The sequence below is a fragment of the Setaria viridis genome, chromosome 6, assembly GCF_005286985.2.
Source record: "Setaria viridis chromosome 6, Setaria_viridis_v4.0, whole genome shotgun sequence".
Lineage (NCBI taxonomy): Eukaryota > Viridiplantae > Streptophyta > Magnoliopsida > Poales > Poaceae > Setaria > Setaria viridis.
This window is the reverse complement of record NC_048268.2, coordinates 31169006-31193706: the sequence shown is the minus strand read 5'-3', so window position 1 is coordinate 31193706 and position 24701 is coordinate 31169006. Positions and strand designations below refer to the sequence as shown.

Here is a 24701-nt window from a genome sequence, read left to right as displayed (position 1 = left end):
TCTTATTTTTTCGGTTGCATAGTACATCTCGAATCCTCTCCGTGTAAACGCTGTACTGATGTGATGTGCTTCAAGGAAGCTAAGCATGCAGGACCACGCAAAAGACCAAAGAAGTCGCAATACTTGCTCGTAGCGGTCCAAGCCGTTGGCCAAAACGCCAAATCGCAATACAAATGCCGGAAAGGATAACGCCAGACGGCGAGATGGTCCTTGCGGCACCGGCGATGCATCTCGTCAGCATGAGTTGTACTTAATTTGCAGCACGGCCGGTGCGGTGCCAAATTGGCAGAGGGGCCCGGGAGCAGCAGAACGCACTGTGCTCGAGATCTCTCTGGTCGAGCAGGGGGGCAGGAGGCCAGCCATCGATTCAGCGAGCGCTAGATTCCATTCTCTTCTTTACCCGACGCCGGTCTAAAAGGAGGGCGCCATTTTTGAGCTGGTTCGGTGCTCCGACGCGGCCGTCAAAAGCAACGGAGAAACCGAGGGGACAGCAGCCATCCTCTGTTCGGACCAACGACGCGCAGTTCGAAACTGGAACGGGAGCTGCTTGCTGTCTCGCCAAGTAGCGAGGAGTTCTCGGCTTCTCGCTCGCCAAGTTGTGTGCCTCCCTCTCGTCTGCTGAGTCAATGCTCAGTGCCCCAACTGGCCAACTGCAACCTGCAAGCCTGTAACCGCCACTGTCCAGACTCCAGAGTCGACTCGTTCCGCACAAAGGCAACCGGGGCATGGTACTTGTCTAGCTAGAAACGGCGGCTACCCTTTACCTGCTCCTGCTCCTCCTGCCTCCTTGCAGTCCACAGTCCGAGCGTTCTCTCTCCCGTCCGGCGAGCACCCAGCTACTCTGGTACGGCGCTGCTCTCTCTCTCTCTCTCTTCTCTCCATATGCTGAGGTCAGTGTCCGGCTCCAACTCCTCGAGGGGCATCGCCGCCGTGGTCGGCGTCGGCCCCCGGCTCGGCTCCGCGGTGGCGCGCAAGTTCGCCTCCATGGGCTACACCATCGCCATCCTCTCCCGCGACCTCGGCACGTCCCCTCCTCCGTTCTTTCTTTTATTAGCGCCGCCGCGTCCGGCTGCCGGCCGCCGGCTGCCCTTGCACCCCTGGAGTAGCATAGCAAGCTAAGTAACGTGTCCCGTGGCTGCGTGCAGAGAAGCTGTCGCAGCTGGCGGAGGAGATCGCGCAGGAGGCCAAGGCGCAGGTGTTCGCGCTCCGGGTGGACTGCGCCGACGCCCGGTCCGTGCGCGAGGCCTTCGAGGGCGTCCTCTCCCTCGGCCCCGTCGAGGTGCTCGTCTACAACGCCTGCGAGCCCCCCGCCGACGACGCCGCGCCGCCGCGCCCCACGCCCTTCCTCGCCGTCACGCCCGACGCCTTCCACCGCTCGCTCGCCGTCTCCGCCGCCGGGGCCTTCCACTGCGCGCAACAGGTAGTCGTCCAAGCGTCGATCTCGACCTCAGCTTCAATCTCCGGTTGCGCGCGCTAGCTGATCATGCACATGGATGGATGGCAGGTCATCCCGGGGATGGTGGAGCGGGGCAGGGGCACCATCATCTTCACGGGCTCCTCGGCGTCCGTCACCGGCTTCGCCGGCTACTCCGATCTAAGTAAGTGAGCATACGTGACGCTTCTTCTCGGCTATTGCGCTTCTGTTGCTAAGCTAATTCTTGGAACGCACGCGCGCAGGCTGCGGCAAGTTTGCCCTTCGGGGTTTGTCCCAGTCGCTGGCCAGGGAGTTCCAGCCGGCGGGTGTGCACATTGCGCATGTGATCATCGACGGCGTCATCGGCGAGAGGAGGTCAGTGACAGCTCTTTTCATTGCCAATAATCCGATGCGCGCGTACGTCCTTCGATCTCTTAATGAAACAAAAATATAAATGCATCCATCTGCAAGTACATTTGTGCCCAGACGAATTCGTGTTTGCCAAATTCAGACTAGGGACTAGGGAGCCAATATAATCTGGCTCAGGAGATGCCAAGTAGGCAGGGAATATTGTTCTTGTCCCTGCTGAGCTGTGAGAGACAATGAGGAGGGATAGAGAGAGGGGGGGGATACCACAGTTTCTGAATTCCCTCATCATCGTTGCCTCCCTAGTAGTCAGAGAGTGGTCCAGCGGTATCCCAACGTGTAGATCTGATCCGCCCGGAGGCCATTTTCAGCGAAGACAAACAAAAAGAAACTTAATATGCAAGAATCCATTCCCAAACGGTGCCGCGGATATATACGACGGCCGCTGTACCTCAACCAAACTCAACCTCGACGAGATATTTGGACTATGGAGTATATTCCATCGAAGAGGCATTAGCAACAGTTTTGCACTCTAGCTAATTGTCAGATAGACAGATACATCATACATCTATATGCACCTTCGAGAGAGATATATATAGAGAGAGAGATCAGCATAGTAGTGTTAAATCAATACTTTTTTCTGTGAAATAGTAGTCCATCTAGGTTTGTATTAGATCAAACTTTTTAACTTTGATTATAAATATATAATTTTTATATAATTCGATAATATGGCACTGAAATTACTATATTCCTTATGAATAATACTTTCATAATATGGACTGCCTCCGTTAAAAAACAAGTTGTTTTAGGATTGTCCTAAGTCAAACTTTTTTAAGTTTGATCAAGATTACAGAAAAAATACATATATTAGATTTATCATGAGATATATTTTTATAATATACTTATTTGATGCTATAAATATTGATACTTTTTTCTGTAAATTTGATCAAAGTTGAAAAATTTGACTTAAGGCAAATGTAGAATGACTTGTTTTTTGGGATGGAGGGAGTCATATGTTTCATATAAATATAGTAATATATTTTTGTAAATGTTGCTGATCGGACCATCGTATTGGAGGCTGTCGATATCTACCTATTCCTGATCGGAGAAGTATTTAATAGACCATATCCAATCTGTAGTACATACTCCCTCCGTTCCAAATTATAAGTCATTCCAACTTTCTTGGAGAGTCAAAGCATCTCAAGTTTGACCAAATTTATACAATAAAATGCTAACATTCATGATATCAAATAGGTACCATTAGTTTTTTCATTAAATATATTTTCATAGTATATCTGTTCGGTGCCATAAATTTTTGTGATTTTTTCTATAATTTTGGTCAAACATAAAATGGTTTGACTCTCCAAGAAAGTTGGAATGACTTATAATTTGGAACGGAGGGAGTATATAGAAAGTTCATCTATCCAATAAGGCATCCAATTTTAGCTTTGGTTAAAAAAAACGACATACCGTTTTGAGTATGCTAGATATGCAACCAGATAAATATTGTTGTTTAAACATAAGTAGTATTAATTCAACCCTGCAGGTAGGCACTTCTTTTTTCCAATTAATGGTGAGTAGATTGGCTCCTGCGCACATTGCCTGCTGAGGCCGTGACATTTCCACCATTCCCTGAACTGAATAAACTTAACCAGTGTATATACCTACAAATCCTTCAGCTCTCGTGTGCCTCTACACTAATTTCAAGCCCACTAACAGATTTTCTGCGACCATTATTCAACACTAGGTACGTACTCTAGATGCATCTCGCCCGTACCGACACCGTCTTTATTCTGCCAGTACGTGTAAGCTTCCAGTTCACCTGCAAAAGACGTCGAACGGAATCGCGATGCGCTTTTCGCGCGCAACCCTCCGGCCTGCTCGGAGGCCCCGGCACATGGCTCCGCCGCCGGCGGGGCACGTCGCGCGCCCTGAGCCCTTTCCCCGGCGCGACGGAGACCCCGGGCTCGACACGTCCGCGCGCGCGGCGGTATATACCAAAGCCTGCCGATCTTCGTGTGCCGCCGCGTGCACGCCGCTTTTGGGCAGGAAGCCGCGAGATTCCGTCGTCGGCGCCGAGCTTTCTTCGGTCCCCCGCGCGCGATCGAGCGGGAGCACCACCGGCTCCCGAGTCGCGAGATGGACGTGTGCATGCGTAGGTCTCAAGCTTTCCTCGCGAACGAATGAACTCTCCGCCGCCGACACATGGCCGTGCTGTTGTGGCGTTGTCCACGTATGCACGTCGCCGGATCACCAAAAGGATCAATGCTAGCTAGGATCTGACAATACTTTGACTGGCATCGACCCCCGTACAGTGTGGCACGTACGCTGCGAATGTACTAGTACTACCTGACAGTGATCGAGATGCATGGCTCGTACTATGTATATATACTGACATGAACGCTGATTATCTCGTCTTGTCATCTGGTCAGGTCGCCGAGGAGCAGCAGGGCAGGTGGCGCTGGCGACCCGGCGGCGGCGGCGACGGGCGCGGGCGCGGACCCGGACGCGGTGGCGCAGAGCTACTGGCACGTCCACGCCCAGGACAAGAGCGCGTGGACGCAAGAGATGGACATCAGGTCGTCGTCCTTCATGTAGCAGCAGCAGCAGCAGCCAGCAACGACGGCTAGCCGGCCGGCCGGCCGGATCAGCCCCGGCCGCGCGTCCCCGTCGTGCTGTACTCATCGTCATTGCCATTGTGTGTGTGCGCGGCTGCGGGCCGGGAATCGTGTCCCCGTTCCGCGTCGCACGTTTGCTCCGCTTGCCTAGCTGTAGCTTTTAGTGTGATGCCCGCGGGGTCCGGTCGATGCGCGGGGGGGTATTGCGGCCGAAAGCAACGGCGGCCCGGCTCCCGCGCACGTCGCCGTCCGATCCCCCCTCCCCTCCTGTCCCGATCGCCGCCGGCGGCGATCCCGGCCGGCCTGCAAGTTCATGCATGTGATTGTGCCCCCATCTTGCTCATGTGTACGAGTTATAGTCTGTGCGTGTGATGATTGCAAGCTACCTGCATCTGATTCCGAGCTCATAGGGCTTGTTTGGTTGGAGTCCTGGACAATTGCCTGAGAAAAAATGCTGCCTGAGAGGAGCCTGAAAAGTTCATGGTTTTTGCTTGGTCAGGCAAGTATGTAGAAAGTATGTTTGGTTGGTGCCTGAGCATGCTAATAAGAAGAAAAATACACAATATAAATGTGTTTTGTGATATGTATAAATATATTTTTTGATTCACGGACATATATTATTTAGCTCACTTTCTCATTTACTTACATTGCAGAAGAACAAAAAATTAATAAAAGAATTTGAGTATGTAAACACGATGAAACGAAATTTTGTAAAGCCATTACAATTATTTTGTTAAGTGAAGCTTCCACTATTTGCAATGTGTTGACCAGTAGACAAACGAGGCATAATATTGTAAGACGCAGCTATTTTTTTTATATAATTTTCCACCTTTGTCTGAATACTTAGCACTCGATTAGCAGCCCGGCAGCCTAAGGACCTGTTTGGATACACCCTCATAAATTTTAGGACACTCATAAAGTTTAGGAGTTAGAAATTGGTAGTCCTAAAATTTATGAGTGGGCTGTTTGGATGAAATCATAATCTTTAGGATGTTAGAGGAGAAATAACTTTTGTACCCCTAATTACTCCACCCCTGCTCCGTTTCTAGCGCCGTGGAGAGAGAAGGGGAGGGGCAACAAGGGTAAATGATGGGTTGGAGATCACTTTTAGAAGAAAAATGACCCATTATGATGGTTTGGTTCCTCCTAATGAAAAGAGCACTCCTAAACATTATGAATGCACTTTTATGACATATGTTTGGATGCACAAGTCCTAAAAGTGGACTAAAAGTGAAGTCCTAAAGATTATGAGTGTGTATCCAAACAGGCTCTAAGTTCGTTGCCTAGACCATGCAGCCAAACAGGTGCCAGGCAAGTTATAGGCAATCCTCCACCTAGACAGATTCACTCTAGAGTCACAACCAAACAAACACGACCTGAGAAGTTGTGCCTCGAAGACTTGAGCTGACATGGCATCCGTGGTCTTGGTACAGGTAGGTAGCACAGAGTATTCGAGGCGCCCTTTTAGGTGAAAGAGAGCGGGGCAGGGCCTCCTGTACGGTGTGCATTTGTGTCAGCAGCGTGGCACGTTCCAAGTGGTTAGCCAGTAGCACAGGACCGACTGCAATTGATCATGGTGTCCTTTTGGGCGAAAGGGATGGGGGGGGGCGCGATCTGTCACCGGCGTTGCACCCAAAAAAAAGATCTGTCACCGGCGTTCAGTTCGCGGCCCCGATCAGGGCGCCTCCGTGCCCCATCGCACGCCATGCATCCTCACCGTTATGATCCGAGTGACACGATGCCATCGCTGTGCTCGAACAGAAACCAAACCAGGCGCCATGGATGAGGACGAACATGCGCGAACGCAGATCGTTTCTGATCCACATACGTTGGTGCAGGCGTGCAGCCATGGAAGTTCAGCCAGCAACTGGAATATTCCTGCGAAAATCCCAACGTTCCGAATTGCGCAGAAATCCCCACGTTCCGAATTGGGCAGGATCATTCTCGATAGTAACAGGGTGATTGGTACAGTTAAAAAGATGACGGGAACGGACGAGTACTCTCTGCACGTGATCAATGCTGCAAGTACGTACGATGGTCCCTAACAAATCTGGAATAATCAGGCGGAGTTCTTATCGCCACCAAAGGCGTTCTCCAGGACCCCCGTCTCCTGAAGGTGACTGATGTCTCCGCACATCTTGACGATGCAGCGACCGGTGATGCCGGACACGAGGATCACGCTTACGGACGTGTTCTGTATTTTACCGTGGAGAGGCCTCGTCGGGCTGGCGTACCGGTAGAGTTCCCTGATGGTGCCGCCATGTGAGACCACGATAACTCGCTCACCTGTCAATAGACAACCCCTCGTCAGCTCGTAGGTGACTCAACATGTCACATGCATGTGTAGGTTAAGCATTATCTTAAATGGAATTCCTTTGACAGGTCTAATACAATCCAAGTAATCATGTCTATGGAAATATCAGTAACTTGGATTTGTAATAAAAGGACTGGTCACAGGACACAAGGAGTCCAAGAATGAAGATCACAGTTTACCTTTGTGTTTCTCAACAATGTTATGCAAGCACGACACACATCGTTCCGACAGTTGATCAAGACTCTCTCCACCACCCTGAGAAACAAACTAAGGACTCAGGAAACAATCCATAAGAGAATCTACAACGATGATCTATGTATAAATCTAGTTAAAGAAAAACTTCAAATCAAATGTGATTTGTGATAATGCCTGAAACTAAAGGTCTTTGTTTCTAGATACAGCATAGCTAAACAGTTTCTACCAATAAGTATTTCTCTGAACTTTGTTGCTTGTGTAATGATTCAACTGTCTGGATTAACTGTATAACCGATGAGGACTAACTAGATTGGGATACTGAGCAATTTAAAAATCAGTTCAAGTTGTCTATATGTAGCAATAAAGCCTGTGATAGGATACAGAAGGTTGATTTTATTCCACTAGGACCATACTATACTAGGCACACATAATTTGGTTGTGCAAAATCACTCAATGCTCCCATTTGACTTGTTGGTACCTACATAAGGTTGATCACAGGCCATTTAATGCATATAATTTCTTCTATGCTTCAGAAGATCCTTAATATTACTCGTACATGCACAGCAAATTTTAGCATGCGCAACATTGCTAAGCAAAATACTTGTCAATAGGCTATAACAACACTTACAGGAATTTGTTGGTTTCTCTTGTGGGACATAAAAGCTTTGTAAGCCTCTGGCCTCTCTGTAGCAGCATCTTGAAACTTCATGCCCTGCAGATCTCCAATGTGTCTTTCTCGAAGTGCTGGATCGAACACAACCTGGACAATTAAGCATTGCATTTATTAAGAATTTTAGAAACAACTGAACCATCTACAAGCAGTATATTTTAAAGCACAGAAGAAAAGTATCATGTTGAAACATTCATGCAACATAAACAGGGATGAGTAGAATGCACATACATTTGGTAGATTGCAGATTCTTGCAATTGTTTGCGCAGTCTCTGCTGCTCGCTTTAGATCAGACGAGTATATGGCAGCTGGTTTCACTTCTTTAGAAAGCCGATGGGCAACCTTTTCAATAAAATTTCACATGAGAAATGCTACTACAAATGTCTTGTGAAAATCAGTACAAGTCATACCATACCGCGACAGCTTGTTGTCTCCCAATATCATTCAGCTCTGCATCCATGTGTCCCTGTTGCAGGATTTCAAACATGATACCAGTATGAAGTAAAAAAGAAGGCTATGTTGTTGACAACCAAAGAGTTGAACAATACATGGTTTAGCAAGTTCTAATTCCGTGGTCTAAGACAAGGTATCAGGTTCGTGATGATAATTAGCTGGTTAAGGTCCGGTGAAAAAAAAATGCATTCCATTCCATCATGCAAACAGTTAAGTTATAAAACAGGATCATTGTATTTCTTTTGTTTTGCATTAATGTGTTATTAGTAATACTATGTTCAACACTACTACTGAAGTACTGCCCATCAACTCTCAGATAAACTCAAGGGTACTCCAAGAGCAGAAGTAAGATAACTTATCCCTAAGGCCTAGCAAACAAATGCAGCATAGCACACATGGGCAAACATTACCGATTTCCCTAGACATATCACATGAGGTATGGATTATTTGAGAAAAGTACATATGCATTCAAAGGAGGAAGAATGCTAGTATGTTATAATGAGCAAACAAATGCTCTGATTATACTAGAGTTGAGGACTATATTTCAGGGATAGAGTTGAGACTTAAGATACAACTACTTGAATAATGACAGCACTAGATTCAGACTGAAAAATAAAATCAAAACTAAACAATGCAAGGCAAAGTCAGACAAAGTGTCATTGTGATTCCAAGTCTCATACTCTAAACAACCACAGGAGCATTACTGATTCTTGAACTGTATTATATGCAGCGGAAGCAGGGGATAAACCAACAACCCTTTAGCAAGTTGGCGAAACATCTTAATATAATTGGCTTGACTGGATCAAAATTAACTAATCGAGGCAATACTTCCCATATACTAACAAAAGTCCTACAGACATGCAGTCTAATCATTTTGCTGTCCCCCAGCAGGCCAACACAGATCCCCAATTTTGTTGCCTCTTCACTTGAGAAGTTAAACTGTGGGACTAGCCCCTACGGCCCTACCCCTATAAGGACGAACCACTAATCCATAAATTAGAACATCTTAGGTCCAACAGAAGCCCTCCACTGCAGTAGTTTCCCAGTTTAAGCAAGCAGTGAAGATTGAAGGCCAGTCGTAATTTGACGGTGCGATGGATGAGGAAGGAAAAGCAATCGGCACCTGTATGATGCGCGCGGCATTCCATGACGTCTCCCCGTGCCGCACGATCACGACCTCCGTGAAGTCGCCGCCTGAGGCGGCATACCCATCGGCGCTGGAGGCGGAGGACGACATCCCCAGAGCCGCTTCTGGGGCGTGGACGCAACGGATCTGTGGGTAATTCGCGGGTCCGGGAGGGAGGGACGCGGCGACGGCGGAGGCTGGAAAGGGGAGGGAGCTCGAGGCGGCGAGGGACGCGATCGAGGGGGTGGGCGGCGCGGGCAGCGGCGGCAGAAGCGTGCTTGTGGTTGTGGGGAGGCGCCACAGCCAGGGGTGGGCATAAAACCCGACCCCGAACCCGAATACCCGAAGTTCAAAAAACCCGAACCTACCTCGGGTGCTAGGTCCAAGAACCCGATATTAATTCGGGCAGTTCGGGTTTTAACCTCCGGTACCCGAATTACCCGGGGAACCCGAAATTAAAGAAGCCCTCTACCCCCAACTAGTGCATGCAATTTCAACCCAGCCAGCCCACCAGCCCTACCTCTCTATTATTCTATCTCCCGTGATTTATCCCGTCAGCAGAAGTTCTCATAAAAAAACAAAAACTCCCATCTTCTCCTTTATCCTCTCCCTCGATCCCTCTCGGCATCCCTCTCCGATCTTCGTACCGCACTGCATCCTATCGCCCGCCACCGTTGAGAGCTTGCGCCCCCACCTGCCCCCTACCACCACGCAGGCACGCACCCACGCGCTGGATTAGCCATTGCCCGTCCCCTACCAAGGCTGGATGCAGATCCATGAAGGCATAGAGCCATCGAGACCTACGGTTCATGGGTAGGTCAATGACGTGTACTTGGGGCGCTCCGATTGAAGGGAGGTAGCTTCCATCGATGAAGACTGGGCGACGACGCGACGCTGATGGCACCAGCACTAACGCCATACCTCGCTGTCGATACCTCCGAGCGGAATAAAGGGGAGGGACAGGTAGGTGTCAGGTATTTCGGAAGAACCCGTATCCGAACCCGAAATGTCAAGTACCCGATCTGTCGGGTTCTGCTTTCCTTGGGCAATTCTCGGGCAATTCTCGGGTTCTGGTTTCTGAAACCCGAATTTCGTAAAACCTGAACTACCCGACACGAGTAACCCAAATGCCCACCCCTAGCCACAGCATATCCAAGGCACGGCTTCGCCCGTCATCTACCGAGGTGATGACCGGAGAGAGTCGCGTGAGGGGGCTCCTTATCTACCTTCTGGAAGGTTAGATAAGTGATGAAACTTTCAGCCCATCTGGACCCATCTTCTCCCCTTCCTTTTCTTCTTCTTCCCCATGCTCACCGCTTCCTCCACCCCGGCCAACGGCTGCCCACCCTCCACCGCCGCCCTCATCCCACCCTTCCTAATCCAAAGCTTGTCGTCGCCCCCGCCATCGTCCACCGCTCGCCGGACTTCCTGCCCTGCTCGGCCGGCGAGGCTCCCGCGCCACCTCGCCTCCGCCGCCGGCCCAACTATCGCCACCACCGGACCTGCCACCGCCCTCCGACCTCCTCCTCTAAGCTCGGCAGACACTGGCGCCCCCTGAAAATCCCGAACCCTAACCCTAACTCCACCACTATCGCCGCCGTCGGGCCAACCTTATCCCATAGCGGAGGAGAAGAAGCAGAGGGAAGAAGAAGATCGGCAACCGTTGGATCCTATTCTCGCACGAACCTTAAAGTGGAAGTTTCATTGGAAAAAAATCTTCCGGAAATAGGTTTCCGGTCGCGTGATCGCAAGGTTCAGATGGGCCCGTTTGTTGCGCGGTTTGACTGATGAAAGCTCGGCTGGGCTGAAATGATTTATGACGACGAGCCCGACTCCAGCCCAGCAGCGTTGGCGTGCCGTCGGCGGCGGCCTCGGTGGCAGTCTGGGACCGTTTGTAAACGGGCCTAATGTATTAGCCTCAGGTGGACCTGTCATAACTAGTCCAAAACTACTGTTGGACCGACTAATCGGTTGAAAGTGCAAAAGTCCCGGCCCAATCAGATCTGTGTACAGATAGGCATTATCCACCACGCACGTTTGTTGGGTTTATGTTCTACAAGGCCAGCAGGTATCTAAACCTGAACTCGTACGGCAGGACACGCACGGGCCGCCGCGACGCTGCGGTGAGACCGCCGAGCCGGCCGGCGGCCGCCGCCGCCTCGACGGCGCGGACGGCGTCGCGCTGCAGGTCGCGGGGCAGCTGCAGGCAGACCCAGTCCACGAGGGAGCCCACGTCCTTGGCGAAGTCCGGGAGGTACCAGTGCAGGAGCTTGGGGATCGCCAGCCCGCCCGCCGGCGACACGCCCACCGCGGCCTCCAGGTACTCCCGCTTCGCCGCCTCCAGCTCCTCCTCCACGTGGTCCGCCGTGTAGACCCTCACCTGCACAGACAAAAAGATTGGTGAGCGAATTGCGCCGGACGGCATGTACTGGCCCGTGATCAGTGCCACTGAGCTGGTTAAAATCATTTGCGTCGAGACAGCCCGGAGGACAGACCGGCCACCGGACGTTCAGAGCACCTAAAAGTGTCGTCTGCTTTTTCTGCATGATTGCCTATGCTATGCATGCCTGAACTCTTGCACTGAAACAGAGTAGTAAAGATGAACAAGGAGTTCTCAAGGGCAGAATTACAACAAAATTTGGCAGGACACTAATGTGTTTGTGCTTCGAAACACCAGATTGTGCATGCCCTAAAACGACTTGGGTTTTGCTGAAACTGCCAAAATGCTTGAGCTCTTTTACGGCTACTCAGTGATATGTTCATTATTATGAATAATTTAGTAATTATTACATTGTAAAAAGTGATATTTGGTCTTTTAAACTTTACTCTAATGTCAAAAATAAAATTATAGTGATGCCATTTGTATTATTTTACCATGATACTCTTATACTACCTATATTACTCATGTATACTGCCCGTACCACTGCCCATACCACTGATGAAGGTTTCAGTAGTATACAATCCGTCGGATATTTTTATACCGATCTTTTTGAACACTAGTATAGCATAGTATTGTGTATCATAAAAGACCTCAAATGTTTCACAGCCAATTTTGCACCGCACATTTTAGGATATTCACACTCAAGCAGGAGTAGATCCCTGCATAGTGCCAGACCGTAACTAACCTTTTTTTTTGAATTAAAAGACCGTAACTAACTTTGGAGTACCAAAATAGCAGTATACGTTGTACCAAAATAACTGGAGTATTTAAACTGTGCGGTACTAGAATGCGACTTGCTCAACACTGGCACATGCTTCGATCGCTAGCTATCACGTCCTGTCCCGTGCGATGATGAATACTAGAGTTTCTGCAGCGGTTGAAAAGATGCACCGTGGCGGCACCTTTCCTTCTGTCAGTCCTGTATCGGACTACAGAGCTCTACAGTGCGAGCGAGCAAACGAAGTTCAGTGGCACGGTGCCAGTGGGGGACCAAGCTAGGAACTCACCGCCGGCGAGGACCAGCTGCCGCAGGAGAGCGCGAACGTCACCAGCGGCTCCGGCCACTCCAGCCCCAACACGGCCGTGCCGTCGCCCTTCACCGCCTCCGTGTTCACCTGCCCATCCATGTCGGAATTTTCCATTGTCACGACGCGATCGTAGACGATGATGGTTCAGAGGTTTTCAGCCTTTTTTTTTCAGGCAGGCACACGGCAACGATGATCACGGCCTTACATGCTTTGCGCCGTAGGGCAGCCGGAGGACGAAGTGCTCGATCGTCATGGCGCTCAGCACGCGGCCGCTCACGTTGATGGTCGCCTGCGGGGAAGAACAGTTTTCACTCGTGTCAGAGATTTGTCACACTGCATATCCTGCAAATGTTGGAGAGGTGAAGGAAGTGAACATGGGATGGGACCTTGGGCATCATGGCCACCAGCATATGGGGGTTGGTAGGTGCTCCGTGCTCAAGAAATGCCTGGAAAATGCAGAGTAAACAGGCAAAGCATCAGTGCCAGGTCAGGACATGCCGCTGGAACCTATTAATGTATCCAGTATTCCAGTTAGGCTGTAAGTACCACGGAAGACGTGTTGTGGTCAAAGGCTAATGCTGCCAAGATCGCAACTATTTAGGGCTTTGCTCATGATTAAGGAGACAGGAAGCATTTTGACAACTGCAGTTTAATAACTGATAACTAACATGCAGAGCACAGACATGCCCTGTTCTAGCTCAATTTTCAAACAAAAGTGGTTCAAAATTTGAACCTACACATCATCAGAGCCACCTTCAATTCTACCTCATGTACAGGATGAACATGCCTGTGATTCACAGGTTGTGAATTCCAATTTCAAATGGTCCACCAAAACTATAAACAAACCTCCTGACAATGCGAATTGGCCATCGAGGACGACGACGAGGATGAGTTCTAAAGCTATGAATCATGGATGCTGAGGGGAGAAGCAAAGGAGGCCTCAATCATGGGCGACAGCTTACGTTCATCATGCACGAGTTGTAGGTGTTGATCCAGAACGCCAGCCTTTGTTGGTGGGAGAGGCCCACTAGGTCAACCGAGGAGAGCTTCCGGAGCAACGCCCTGATTTTTTTTTTTGACAGGTAGAGCAGACGACGATCATTCCATCAGCATGCCAAGTCAAACAGACGCCAGCTCGCCACACAAGAAACAAATCTCTAGCTTGCACCAAGACAGACTAGTAATAGTAGTTACCGATCAATGGGAACTCACTTCAATCTCCGACCAAGAGCGGCGGCATCGCCGGCAGACACATTGGTGTCGAATGAAGCAGCGTCGACTGATCGGAACTGCTTGTACCAGCCAATGTCTCGGCACCCGAATTCTAGGACACCGTAGGGATCTCCGGTGCCAGCGCAGGCGCCGTCTGAGCTGCTCTCGCAGGAACCGGATACCGACGGCGACGATGCTTGCTCCTCGTCATGGCTTCTGGAGGTGCTCATCTGCGAGAAGATGGCCATCAGGCACGTCAGTAGCTCCTCCGAGACTTTGTTCGCCGCGGTTGAGGCCATGTCTGAATCAATGCCATTGCTGCCGTCGATAGCTTTGTGATCTTCCACCGTACTGGTTGTCTGAAACCGAAGATGAACATGAAGAACATTAGCCAGAATACTGAATTCAGTGAGAGTTTCAGCTCAAAATCAAGTCTTGTATTACCTGAACTCCAGCGCATTTCTCCGCTGGCGGTATCCGGCATTTTGGCACGTTACTCGAAGGCGCCCGCCCAAAATCTCTGCAAGAGTTCGTGCCACACGATTGATTCTCCTTGCCCGGACAATCACCTTGGCTCAGGGAACGGCCGGGCCTTCTTGGTGTCTGCTTGGCATTGGTGGCTCGCTTCAAAGACGACCAATCAGCAGCGTCTTGATCGGAAGCCTGACGCGTCGAGGTGGACACCTTTGAACTCTGCTGCACTTGGGCCGGAGGCTTGTTCTGCCGTGCCGGCGTGCACCGGTCACCGTCAGGGAAGTACGCGCTCTTGGCCATGGAGGTGATGATGGCCTCCTGGTACAGTCCCTGCCGGAAATTGACGACCTGCTCCTCGAGCCGGACGACCTCCTCCTCCAGGACCGCGACTTCGGCCAGAAGCTCCAGTGTCTGGGCGCAATTCAGAAGAAGCGATGATCAGAATGAAATTGAAATCACTTCCAGACTGACAGTGGATTGCTAACTGATTGAATTGCAAGCGAGCAGTAACCTGAGACGGCAGGTAAGGGGGCAGGCGAGGCAGAGCGCCCAGCGGCCTCGTGAAGGCGCGTTCCAGAGCTCGGTGGACGTTCTCCTCGTGCCGCAGTTTCTTCCTCAGCTTATCCACCTGCAACTCGAAACGAATAACTCTGAATTTCCTCAGTGAAAACACTAGGGAGAATGAGAAAGCAGAAATAAGATGCTGTACATCTTGCTGCAGCGCAATTTTCCTATCTCGCCGCGCCTGGTTCCTGTTCCTGATGCCCTGCGCCGTCGCGTTGGTGGCTGATGCTTTCATCACCACCGGCGCCGTCTTCGTGCTGGGCGGCCTCCTCTGGTCCTTCTCCATCCCCTTGAACGGGAAACGAAATTCGAGTCAGAGAAAGAGTAGGGGCTCAGACGCCGGTAGCGATCAAATATGGGAGTACCAAATTCGAGCTGCTCTCTACGGCGACGGATCCGACCGAGCCCATTTCAAAGGGTTGCCAGAACAAAGCCGCTAAATTTAGCTCAGAGAAGCACGGAAGAACAGAGTGCGGAGCGCACAAGCGGCGTACTACCAGTCTACCACTAAACAATCCTGGCTCACAGAAAGCTTGAAAACGGCAGCTATCGCTCCCTCCAAGAACAGGAGCAGAGCGCAGAGCTCATATCTCGAAGACACCAAAAGCGCAGGAGAAAAGACGCGGGCGCAAAGAATTCGAGGACCCATCACCACGGGCCGCTTGAAAGCCGCCAGCTTTCCGATCCGAGGAGCACGCAGGACGCCAGGAAACCAAAAATACCATCTCGGAGACCGCCCGGAACGGGGACGCAGGGAATATCATCATCGCTCGGGCGCTCAGCTCAACGAAAGGCGCGAGCTTTCCGAGCGACGCCGGAGCCCAAGAAAAGAGAGGGGCGATGGCAGCAGCACAAGGGTTACTCACTTTCTCGTTCCTCGGGGTGGCTCTGGTGTTGGCGCCGCGCGCCGCCGCCGCCGCCGCCGGCCTCCGCGCCCTCCCGCTCATCGCCTCCAACGGCGTGTGCATCCGCCCCGCCCTCTCGACGCGGCAGCGCCGGCCGGGGGACACGAGTAACGCCGAGCCGCGGGCCGAGGCGGGTGCAGAGGAGAGCGCTAGGTGGCGGGAGGGGCCTTGATGAATGGCATTGATGGCGAGCAGAGCAGAAGCAGCGCGCCCCCTGGAGGTCCGGGAGGCGGTTTCTGGCGCGGCGCCTGGAGCCGGACGACCGGACAGAATTCGGCGGCGCGGATTGGGTTCGGGGTTGGGACGCGTGCTGGCGGCGAGAGGTGGTGCGTCGGCGGTGGCAGTGACGGCGACGATGGCTTTGGCGGCGTCTCGTCTGAGCGTGGCCCGGTGGGTTCCTTTTTGATCTGGACCGGATCGAGTCGCTCGGCATCGGCAATGCGTGCGTGCGGGTGCGCGCTCGTTATTTCTTTTTTACCGTGCCGACTTGCCCGGCGCGGGCGAGGCGATCACTCGGCGGGGTGGGGCGGCGGGTCGGCGCGGGGCACGCGTCTGCCTGCGTGGTGGAGCCGCGGATCGGGCTCGAGGCGAGCCAGCCAGCGCTTGTTCTTGTGGTGGTGGGGTGGCGCGGCGGCGTGGGGCGGACGGGTCAGCGCTGAGCGGCTGGGGTCGGCCGGACGGGGCCGCGCGCGCGGCTCATCATGAGCGCAGCGTGCGGTCGTCGCGGCCGGCCGCGGTAGCTTTCCAGCCGGCTCCCACCCTCTCCCAGGGATCATCAGCGCGCCTGGCACGGCGCCCACTTCGCGGGAGTTTTTTCACCTTTGTTACTTCGGTGGAGTGGCAGCTCTTCGATTTGACTATTGGCACACTGTAAAAAAAATATGGGGTGCTTTTCTTGAAAAGAAAACTCAGGTGCTCCCTGCACGGTCTTGGAAAAGCTGACGTATAGGTGCTAGGGCAACTTCAAAAGCCACCCTAAACTACCCTTAATAGCTTAATTCAGAAGAAAAAGTAAAAAACTGCGCTCCAAAAGCTCCCCCAAACCATCCGTATATTTTCACCCACCCCAATTGCGATCCCGTCGCCCCGCTTATTGTGTGCGGTCTCTCCTTCCCCAATCGCCCACACCACTCCTTTCTGGCAAATTTTTTTTGCCCGCTCCTCCACTCCGCTAGACACCTTCCTTGTCGTCTTCCAGGCCACCCTGCGCCGCCAGGACGAGCAGCACAAGGTCGGGGGCAATGATGCCGCAACCTCCTCCCGCCCCGACTCCGGCGTCGCGGCTGCCTTGGCGAAGCCCAAGGTTGTGGACAGGGCAAGGGTAGCCAGCAGCGGGAGGAGCAGCAACGGAGCAACAGCTCTAGCTATGGCAGCGAGCTGGGCGAGTGAGGCGGCGGCGGAGGGGGTGGCACCGGAATCAGCGACGACGGAGGAGGGGGGTGGTGTCGGCGTGGCGAGGAGGTGAGCATCGGTGGCAAGCTGGGTGAGCGAACAGTAATGAGAAGGGGGAAGGGGGCGGCGGGGGAAGGGGGAAGGGAGCGGCCCAGCTCTATCCCTATCCCTTCTGGTGTGCGCAAAGATTTGATTTTCTCAAGCAGCCGGAGTATAATGAGGAGTGGTGCTGGGAGGTAGGAGATCTTGATCTGTTCTTGGAGGGGAGAGCAGGGAGGATGAGGAAAATGGTGGCGCAGGACCAGGAGCAGGAGAAGCAGCAGGTGAAGATGAGCGACAAGGAGATACAGCGGGTGCTAGAGATGGGTGGCGCGTCGGCGTTGGCGTTAGCTTTGTCGGGTGCAGGTGCGGATGAGCGCCCCAAGGAGAACAGCAAGCAGGGGCAGCTGGTGGTGGGCGCAGGGGCGCAGGGCAGCTGCCGGCAGTGGGGAAGAATAGCGGGCACACCGTGGGGGACAAGGAGCAGAACCGATTGAAGTGCCTGCTACGGAACCGCGTCTCGACGGATTTGGACAGCGGGCAGAGCTTGTTTTGGTGGAAATGGAGGGGTGCGGTGTAGGGAAGAAGAGAAGGGACGGTGCGTGAGGAGGCAGGGAACGTGATTAACCAGAGGAGGCCGGCCCAACTGAGGGCCCATCATGCTGATGTGGTCTTTAAAATAATGGGGAGGCTAGTATTGGTGAACTGCTGTGGGATGATATGATTTTAGGGAAAGAAAATTTTAGGAGAACTCCCAATACATAGTTTTGGAGGATAATTTTTGGAGAGACTCTTGGAGTTGCTCTTACATCGGTATTTCATCGGGGTCAACCAATGAAGATGAGATTCTACGAGCTGATGGAATCGGGAAAAATGTCCAAGCACACAGTGTCTCCACCAATTAAGGGAAAGCGTATGATTTATTTTAGTTAGCTTTTAGATTGATTGTAATGATTCATGTCGTAACCGACTAGGATTTTAGCTTGCTCCAAGGTATAAATATAAGGCCAGGGTGTTGTACCGAATAATCATCAATTCATCAATACAAGTTCTTTTTTCAACTTCACGCCACCAAACCCTAGGAGTAGGAGTAGGAGTAGATTAGTTTTGGACGAGTTCCTTCTAGCAAGCAGGTTTGCATCAGCTTCGACCTCCAGCAAGCTTGTAAGTACCAGCATTATCGGTCATTATATTTTCTGTATTAAAACTTTCTCGATTAGGTTTGATATTTTGATCCTTTTATCGTAAGGCTAGTTATTGAGTTTGCTTGTTTTAGCTAAGTTGAATCGTATCGATCTCTTAGTTACTTCAAGCACTCAAAAATTATCTGATCGTATCAGCTAATTTGATATTACATACTTTAATTATTTTATCTTAATTAGATTCGATAGATCTTTACCATTTCCCCTCGTATCACTAGTCCTGCTGTTGAGGCGATGCTATCTTGGTTCAATCCGATCCATCCATCTCAGTAGTAGGCTGACGTCATCGAGCCGATGGCTACATGTGCGAGGTCTTGTTACCACATTATAGTCTTTTAGGTTAATAGATCAAAGTTAATGCCATGTGACGTCATACTATCTCGGTTAGGTTCGATCTATCAACTCATAACATTAATTAGATTTCTTAATTTAATTGCCACGTGCGCGGTAGGCAAGTTATCTGTTAATGGCTACTGCTTTAATCGTAGATCTATTTCAGCATGTCGGCTCATACAGCTGATGGCACATGCAATTAATCTTGTTGTTTATTACATGCTCATCATGAAAAAATTCAAAGCATGTTTTACAATGGTGTTTATTCAAAATAACACCACTTGTGATCTCGTAGGCTTTGCAGTCGATCGACGTTTACTAAACTTTCCCTTGTTAATTGCATCTCAAATTGACTAGCACGCCACACACCTTCGCGAGCCAATTGAAACCTACACTGGAGTTAAGTAGATCTCTCAGGTCCTCATGTGATCAACGCAAGAACTTGAAGTTCAAATTGTACGTCAACAATTGGATCAGCTAAGGTTGGTCACTCGTGCATTTGGTCCCTATCGACTATCCCAATGTGTAGTAAATTAATGAGTAGGTAAGAAAAGAAGTATCACGGTGGAGTTACGATTGGACATGAAATCCGACCACTAAAAACCGCACGGTGAAATTGTTTCATGTAACACTTGTTATGGATCTCGGTATCACAGGCACACACATGATACAACAATTAATTACATTGTCAAATTTACTTCGTAGAGAACTGGACACAAACACATTGCATACACAACAAAAAAACGAAAGTGACTTCATAGCCTATTAGGTAAGGGGTCGATATGGCTCTCTTTTAAATACTATCATGATCATTTGGCCGCATTTAAGAGGAGGAGGTGAGGCACCCGCGTCCACATTGGGACTCTAAGAAACAAATATACGATACTATGTATTGATGAGAGATTATATCATACTTATATTATATGACATGTCAAACTTTTAAGAAATTCACGTGATGCAATAGATTGGAGTTAGCCTTAGTGTTTTGATCGTGTGACCACGGTGTTTAATGCAATGTATTGATTGCCCTAATTTTAATATCTTATTTCCACAATATGTACGTCACGAATTTCACTATCGAGAAGGCAAGAAGCAACAGAATTGTAGCATATGATCCTAAGATTTTATTTAGACATGTAGCGTAAAGCACCGAATGCTCTACGACTAGTGTCCCAAAAAGAATAGTTCGAATTCACAGCATCCGCCGCCAAACATAGTGTGGCCACTCCTTTCAGTGAAGCTCTTCCAACAAAGCATGGACATCTAGTTTTCTGCAAACTTAAGATTAAAAAAAACAAGCATAATGTTTTTTAATAGGAGATCTAATTGTTCTTGTCAAAACAAATATACTTCATTGTTAACTAGCAATTTTTTTTCTAACAAGAATTAACAAGATCAGCATAACCGATCTACTAACCATGAAATAAACATTGAAAATAAAATCACTAATTAATTATGAACCATTGTTGATAAAGCGCATCTAATGTCAATCGCTTGGTTGTCTAGCAACAATAGCTTGAAGATATCACTGTTTCATCTAGACCGAATCAAATTAACTCTGCCACAACCTAGCATCATAATCTCGCATGTTGCGCTCCTGGGGATAGGATATTGCTTAAACTCTGTCCTGCGCATTACAATTGCCCGATCTTTTCAACTCAACCCCAAACCCTATCTTTCATGACCAAGAAGATAATAACAAATTATATTTATTTACAATAGTGTTCTCTTTGACCAATCAAATGAAGATGAAGATGTTTATGTTGAGTGATATTCTTTGTTTCTAAATCATTTTGTGGGGATAACCAGATTTAGAGCGTCACAAATACATATTTATAGATTTAACAAAAAAATTCTATTTCTATACCAAAAATAAAAAAGTATAGCCGATACATATCAATTAACATCTTTGATTAGCTTTCAAGACTCTCATTTAGCCATATTCTCAATGTGAGGTTTAGTTATTGTGATCCCTATTGTCTACACTACAAATTTGTTCATTACATATTCGACCGTGAGTTTTTCTCCGAGGGACACTAACCCACACAATTCATTTTCCTGTAAGGCAAGTCTTTGATTATTTGCATGACCTTTTAAGTGAACTTATTTTAACTTTTACCAAGTCATCCCACACTATGAGTTTGTTTGTTTTCAAGTTACCTTGAGGTTCAAAATTGGTTATTGATCAAAGAGAAAGGTTGTCATTCGATCGAGATAATTTAGCCTATTATACACAAGCACAATGAGGTAGTTGATAGATCAATGCATATAAAAGTTTAACCCATTAGTCAAGAATGCTCCACCACCCTTCTTATAACTCATACACACTAATCACCAAGAGTTTTGATACGTGGCAAAAAAAAAAGAAGAGAAGAAGCCTTGAGTCCCTTGGTTGGCCGTGTGTGTTATTGACAATCCTAATTTCATAGCTGGGGTCAGCAAAAACCAAAAACTTAAATAGAAAGATATTCTCAAGATACTTAGAAAGCCGAAAATTAGTTGGCGATCAAACAAAAGGATTGCCACCCCGAGAAGGACAATTTGCATTGGCCTACCACACATATGAAGGCAGGACGAGGCGATTGATCAGTCGATCTATGTGAAATGTAACTCATTACTCATTAGTCACCACGGCGTCATTACATTTCGTTTATAGTTCACGCACACCACTAACTGCAGAAAATGAAGGGAAAAAACCTTCCTTCCCTTAGTTGGCACGGCAGTAGTGTCGTGTGCACTATCAACCACCCTAGTTTCATACTTGGTCGGGTTTAGCGAACAAAAGCCCTGCAGGGTGACGATCTAAAGGTACCTAAAGGCTCCGGAAATTAGTTGGAGAGAATGGAAACATCTGCGTTCGAGACAGTTTGGCCTACCATCCATGGACACCATCAGGCTTCCGATTGATCGGTTGCATGTGAAATAAAGACGCGTTTGTCGCCGGCCAGCCGGCCGCCGCTGCACGGCTAGGCTCGCGGCCACGTGAGAATTAAGTTCCGTCGTTTTAGTTTTTCTAGATTATAATAAATATTATTATGTATCTAGACATACACTATATCTAGATGCATAATAATATCAATAAACTTATAAAAACTAAAACAATTTATAATTTGGAACGGAGCAAGCATTGTTTATACAATCCGCCAGCCACCACACCGCACAAGGGCTTTACGAAAGGCGCCGGTGGCGAAGTGTGCACCACGTCTCCTTCGCCTCCATCTCTGCAAGACTGCAAGGTCGCAGCAAGCGGACAGGAACAAGGTGGCAGGTGAAAAGCGTCGGATATTTGCATTGCAGAGGGCGAAAATTTGGTCAGGATAGACCGAGGTTATCTGCTGGATAAAATCTGAACAGGAAAAGATGGTGAGCAGCATATGGTTTCTGTGGATCAAGATAAGCTACCGTACGTTTAGAATCGGTGCTTCATGTGCTAAACTTTTCTGGTTGCTTGTTTGATTTTTTTTCAGGCGTTTAATTTGTTTGTTAATAATTAATACTTAGTACTGTTTGATGCAGAGTAGATAAGCTTCATGAGGAGCACATGACGGTCGCGGAGGTAGCAAGTGATCCCGTTTTCCTGCCGACAGAATTTCGTTACGCGCTGACAGTCTCCACGTGACATGGTCCACATGGACAGTGGCACATATCCTACTAGACTGTCCAAGGCTGCAATACTGAAACAAGGGTGTCGTCTTTGGAAGCACGCATGACTAATGTGGCACTGTTTTCACACTTCGTCATTTGAGGATTAGTTGTAGGTCAAGGACACTTTATTATGTCATTAGGATCTTAAACATAACAGCTAGTACAAATGTTTATTTTCTTCCATTTCTACGTATAAAGTTTTGCTGTAGCTGAAATATTAGGTATATTGCTGAACCTATACACAACGCAAACTCGTAGCCGTTAGGTTTAAACGAGATTCGTGGCACTGAAGTCTGAGCCCTATCCTTCTGCTCTGTCAAGAGGCAGAGGATCCATGTCCAACTGCCATCAATATCACCACTGCCTATTAAACTGATGCACGCTGTTCGTCGTCTTCTGAAACCACCACAGGTGCTGCTCATTTAACATTCAAACCAGGAGCCGTCCCTATGCTTTGCAGCTGAAAGGTCGGCTGGCTGGCTTTGACAGTGCATCAGAGATATTCAGAATCCAGGAAGCCGACAATAATCCTTCTCCTAACCCCTGGAATCCAAAGCTGGAACCTCCTTTCAGGCTTTCAGCTCATGGCTAGTGGCAGTGCCAATGCTGGACCAGCAGCTACTGAACTAGAGAAAGGCATTAACAAGACCGTCTCAGAGTATTTTACTGGTTCAGCTTGTTCAGAAAGTGCAGGAAAAGCACCTACCGTACGTGCTAAGAATGCTGCTTTTGTCGTGCCTAATGACATTTTTGCAAACGTGTGGGTCTCTGCTGATTGGAGAGCAGAGGGACCGTGTTTTCAAACTGGCTAACCGTTCTCATGTGACCTCGCTTTGCTGCACCCAGTGAGCACATAGTGCTTCTGTTATACTACTGCTGAAGCGTCAGTAATCTGGAAGTAACTGGCGTGCATTTGAACGAAAGCTGTCGATTAGTATAAACTACTGGTAGCTCAGAAAAGGGATATAATAATCATCACTCCCGGTTGTGACACCCTGGCTAAATCATGTACAAGCACCTTTGCAAGAAAAGGTTTGCTTCAAAAACAATGCAAGAAAAGCTTGTGACTTCATTTGGGGAGAACACAGTGACTGTTTTGTAAAGGGTAGGATGTCTCATGCTCATCGAATCGAATTATTGATGGCCTTTCTAAGGCTTGTCTGCAGATCAAAAAATCGCGCCATGGTTTGTTGGGTGTCTTCACCTGAAAACAGAAACTGTTCATGGAAAGGGAGGTGACAATGGTAGAGACAGATGCCTCACTGGTAGGATTTATTGAGCAATTATGGATACCTTTTGTTATCTTCCTTTGCAGATAGTACAAATGTATCCCATTCATGCTTGTAGCTTTCCGTTTCCACATGTAGAGAAAAGACATTTAGTACTGGGCACCGAAAAAAACCAAATCGCAGCGGGGACTGTTGAATTGTGTTGTGTTGCCAACGTTTTCTTTCGGCTGGCAAATTCAGAACTCATAGCTGTCAACGACTGTTTTGCAGGAATAAGAAAGCTGCTTTAGCGCAGAGCAGCCTGACCAATTTTTTTTTTTTAGAATTCTAGGGCATGAACGCCCCTGTCCGTATGCATTGCAACCGGACTCAAGGTCAGAGTTCTCAGTACATTACATACCCCAAATTGTTTCCATGAGCAGAGGTTCTACAGATAAAGAACTTAATTTCTGTAACAGACGAGCAGCAGCTCGGAGCTCTCGTTGCAAACAGTTGCAAATGGACCGGACGAAAACTACAGTAACCTATGCTAACAGTTTTCTAGAATCGCCCTCAAATCCGCCACACTGTTCCACGATGATCCATCAGGAGTGTTGATTTTTCGTCGACCCATCGATTGTTCTTGTTCATCTTGCAGCTTGGCTCAGCCGATCCCTTTCCAGCAACAGCATGACTGAGACAGTGAAAGGAAGTGATAGCATTAGCAATAGCAACGCAGCAAACACATCAGAGCTGCAAAGGACATGCCTACTCACCCAATCAAGCCAGAAGCCATCACCCTATCTCACAGCTTGCCCAAGCCCAACACATGCCGAAATAACCGACCCCATATCCAAAGATTGTTCATGGTCCACCAAGCGCCCTTTCACCTGTGCGACCTGCCTGCTTCCGCAGCAGAAGAAAGTTGCATGCATCTGGCACAGGAGGCCCGCAGAAGGTGAGCCAATGGCAGCCACAGCTCAGCTGCTTGAGGGCCAGGGGTGAGGGCAGAGCAAACGCTGAAGAAACGGAAGCGGCCTGTCATCAGTCAGCCATGTGCCTAAAAAAGTTGTCAGCTCGTTGCGTTGCCTTTGCCTGCATGC

The 24701-nt window shown here is 49.1% G+C and overlaps 3 protein-coding genes across 4 annotated transcripts; 1 reads left to right on the top strand and 2 right to left on the bottom strand.

Annotated features, from left to right (window-relative positions):
* The first annotated feature begins 200 nt into the window (after positions 1 to 200).
* LOC117860539 (uncharacterized) lies at positions 201 to 5011 on the top strand. Its single transcript, XM_034743853.2, has 5 exons — positions 201 to 1021; positions 1146 to 1420; positions 1505 to 1598; positions 1678 to 1789; positions 4213 to 5011. Exons 1-5 carry the CDS (start codon positions 883 to 885, stop codon positions 4376 to 4378), a joined length of 786 nt encoding a protein of 261 aa, XP_034599744.1. The 5' UTR covers positions 201 to 882; the 3' UTR covers positions 4379 to 5011.
* A 1289-nt stretch (positions 5012 to 6300) lies between these two features.
* Positions 6301 to 9454, bottom strand: LOC117860540 (phosphoglycerate mutase-like protein 4). Its single transcript, XM_034743854.2, has 6 exons — positions 9154 to 9454; positions 7993 to 8043; positions 7809 to 7919; positions 7536 to 7667; positions 6892 to 6967; positions 6301 to 6684 (listed from the first exon to the last, which is right to left on the bottom strand). Exons 1-6 carry the CDS (start codon positions 9265 to 9267, stop codon positions 6458 to 6460), a joined length of 711 nt encoding a protein of 236 aa, XP_034599745.1. The 5' UTR covers positions 9268 to 9454; the 3' UTR covers positions 6301 to 6457.
* A 1593-nt stretch (positions 9455 to 11047) lies between these two features.
* On the bottom strand, positions 11048 to 16205 carry LOC117860538 (uncharacterized). 2 transcript variants are annotated; one of them, XM_034743851.2, is made up of 10 exons: positions 15741 to 16205; positions 15020 to 15163; positions 14822 to 14938; positions 14281 to 14721; positions 13837 to 14195; positions 13587 to 13686; positions 13011 to 13070; positions 12830 to 12913; positions 12604 to 12711; positions 11048 to 11536 (listed from the first exon to the last, which is right to left on the bottom strand). In XM_034743851.2, exons 1-10 carry the CDS (start codon positions 15840 to 15842, stop codon positions 11210 to 11212), a joined length of 1842 nt encoding a protein of 613 aa, XP_034599742.1. In that variant the 5' UTR covers positions 15843 to 16205; the 3' UTR covers positions 11048 to 11209. The 2 variants fall into 2 exon arrangements, with proteins under 2 accessions (XP_034599742.1, XP_034599743.1); XM_034743852.2 differs by lacking the exon at positions 15741 to 16205 and adding an exon at positions 15240 to 15713.
* Between the last annotated feature and the right edge of the window lie 8496 nt (positions 16206 to 24701).

Bases quoted from the DNA above. Each gene is read 5' to 3' on its own strand.
- LOC117860539 (XM_034743853.2), top strand. From the start codon at position 883: ATGCTGAGGTCAGTGTCCGGCTCCAACTCCTCGAGGGGCATCGCCGCC. The intron at 1,599-1,677 runs GTAAGTGAGCAT...GCACGCGCGCAG, and splicing joins CGCCGGCTACTCCGATCTAA to GCTGCGGCAAGTTTGCCCTT. The intron at 1,790-4,212 runs GTCAGTGACAGC...TCATCTGGTCAG, and splicing joins GGCGTCATCGGCGAGAGGAG to GTCGCCGAGGAGCAGCAGGG.
- LOC117860540 (XM_034743854.2), bottom strand. From the start codon at position 9,267: ATGTCGTCCTCCGCCTCCAGCGCCGATGGGTATGCCGCCTCAGGCGGC. The intron at 8,044-9,153 runs GTGCCGATTGCT...ATCCTGCAACAG, and splicing joins ATGCCGCGCGCATCATACAG to GGACACATGGATGCAGAGCT. The intron at 6,685-6,891 runs GTAAACTGTGAT...GTCTATTGACAG, and splicing joins CATTGTTGAGAAACACAAAG to GTGAGCGAGTTATCGTGGTC.
- LOC117860538 (XM_034743851.2), bottom strand. From the start codon at position 15,842: ATGCACACGCCGTTGGAGGCGATGAGCGGGAGGGCGCGGAGGCCGGCG. The intron at 15,164-15,740 runs GTGAGTAACCCT...TTCCCGTTCAAG, and splicing joins CCACCCCGAGGAACGAGAAA to GGGATGGAGAAGGACCAGAG. The intron at 13,071-13,586 runs GTAAGCTGTCGC...TGCATTTTCCAG, and splicing joins ACAACTCGTGCATGATGAAC to GCATTTCTTGAGCACGGAGC.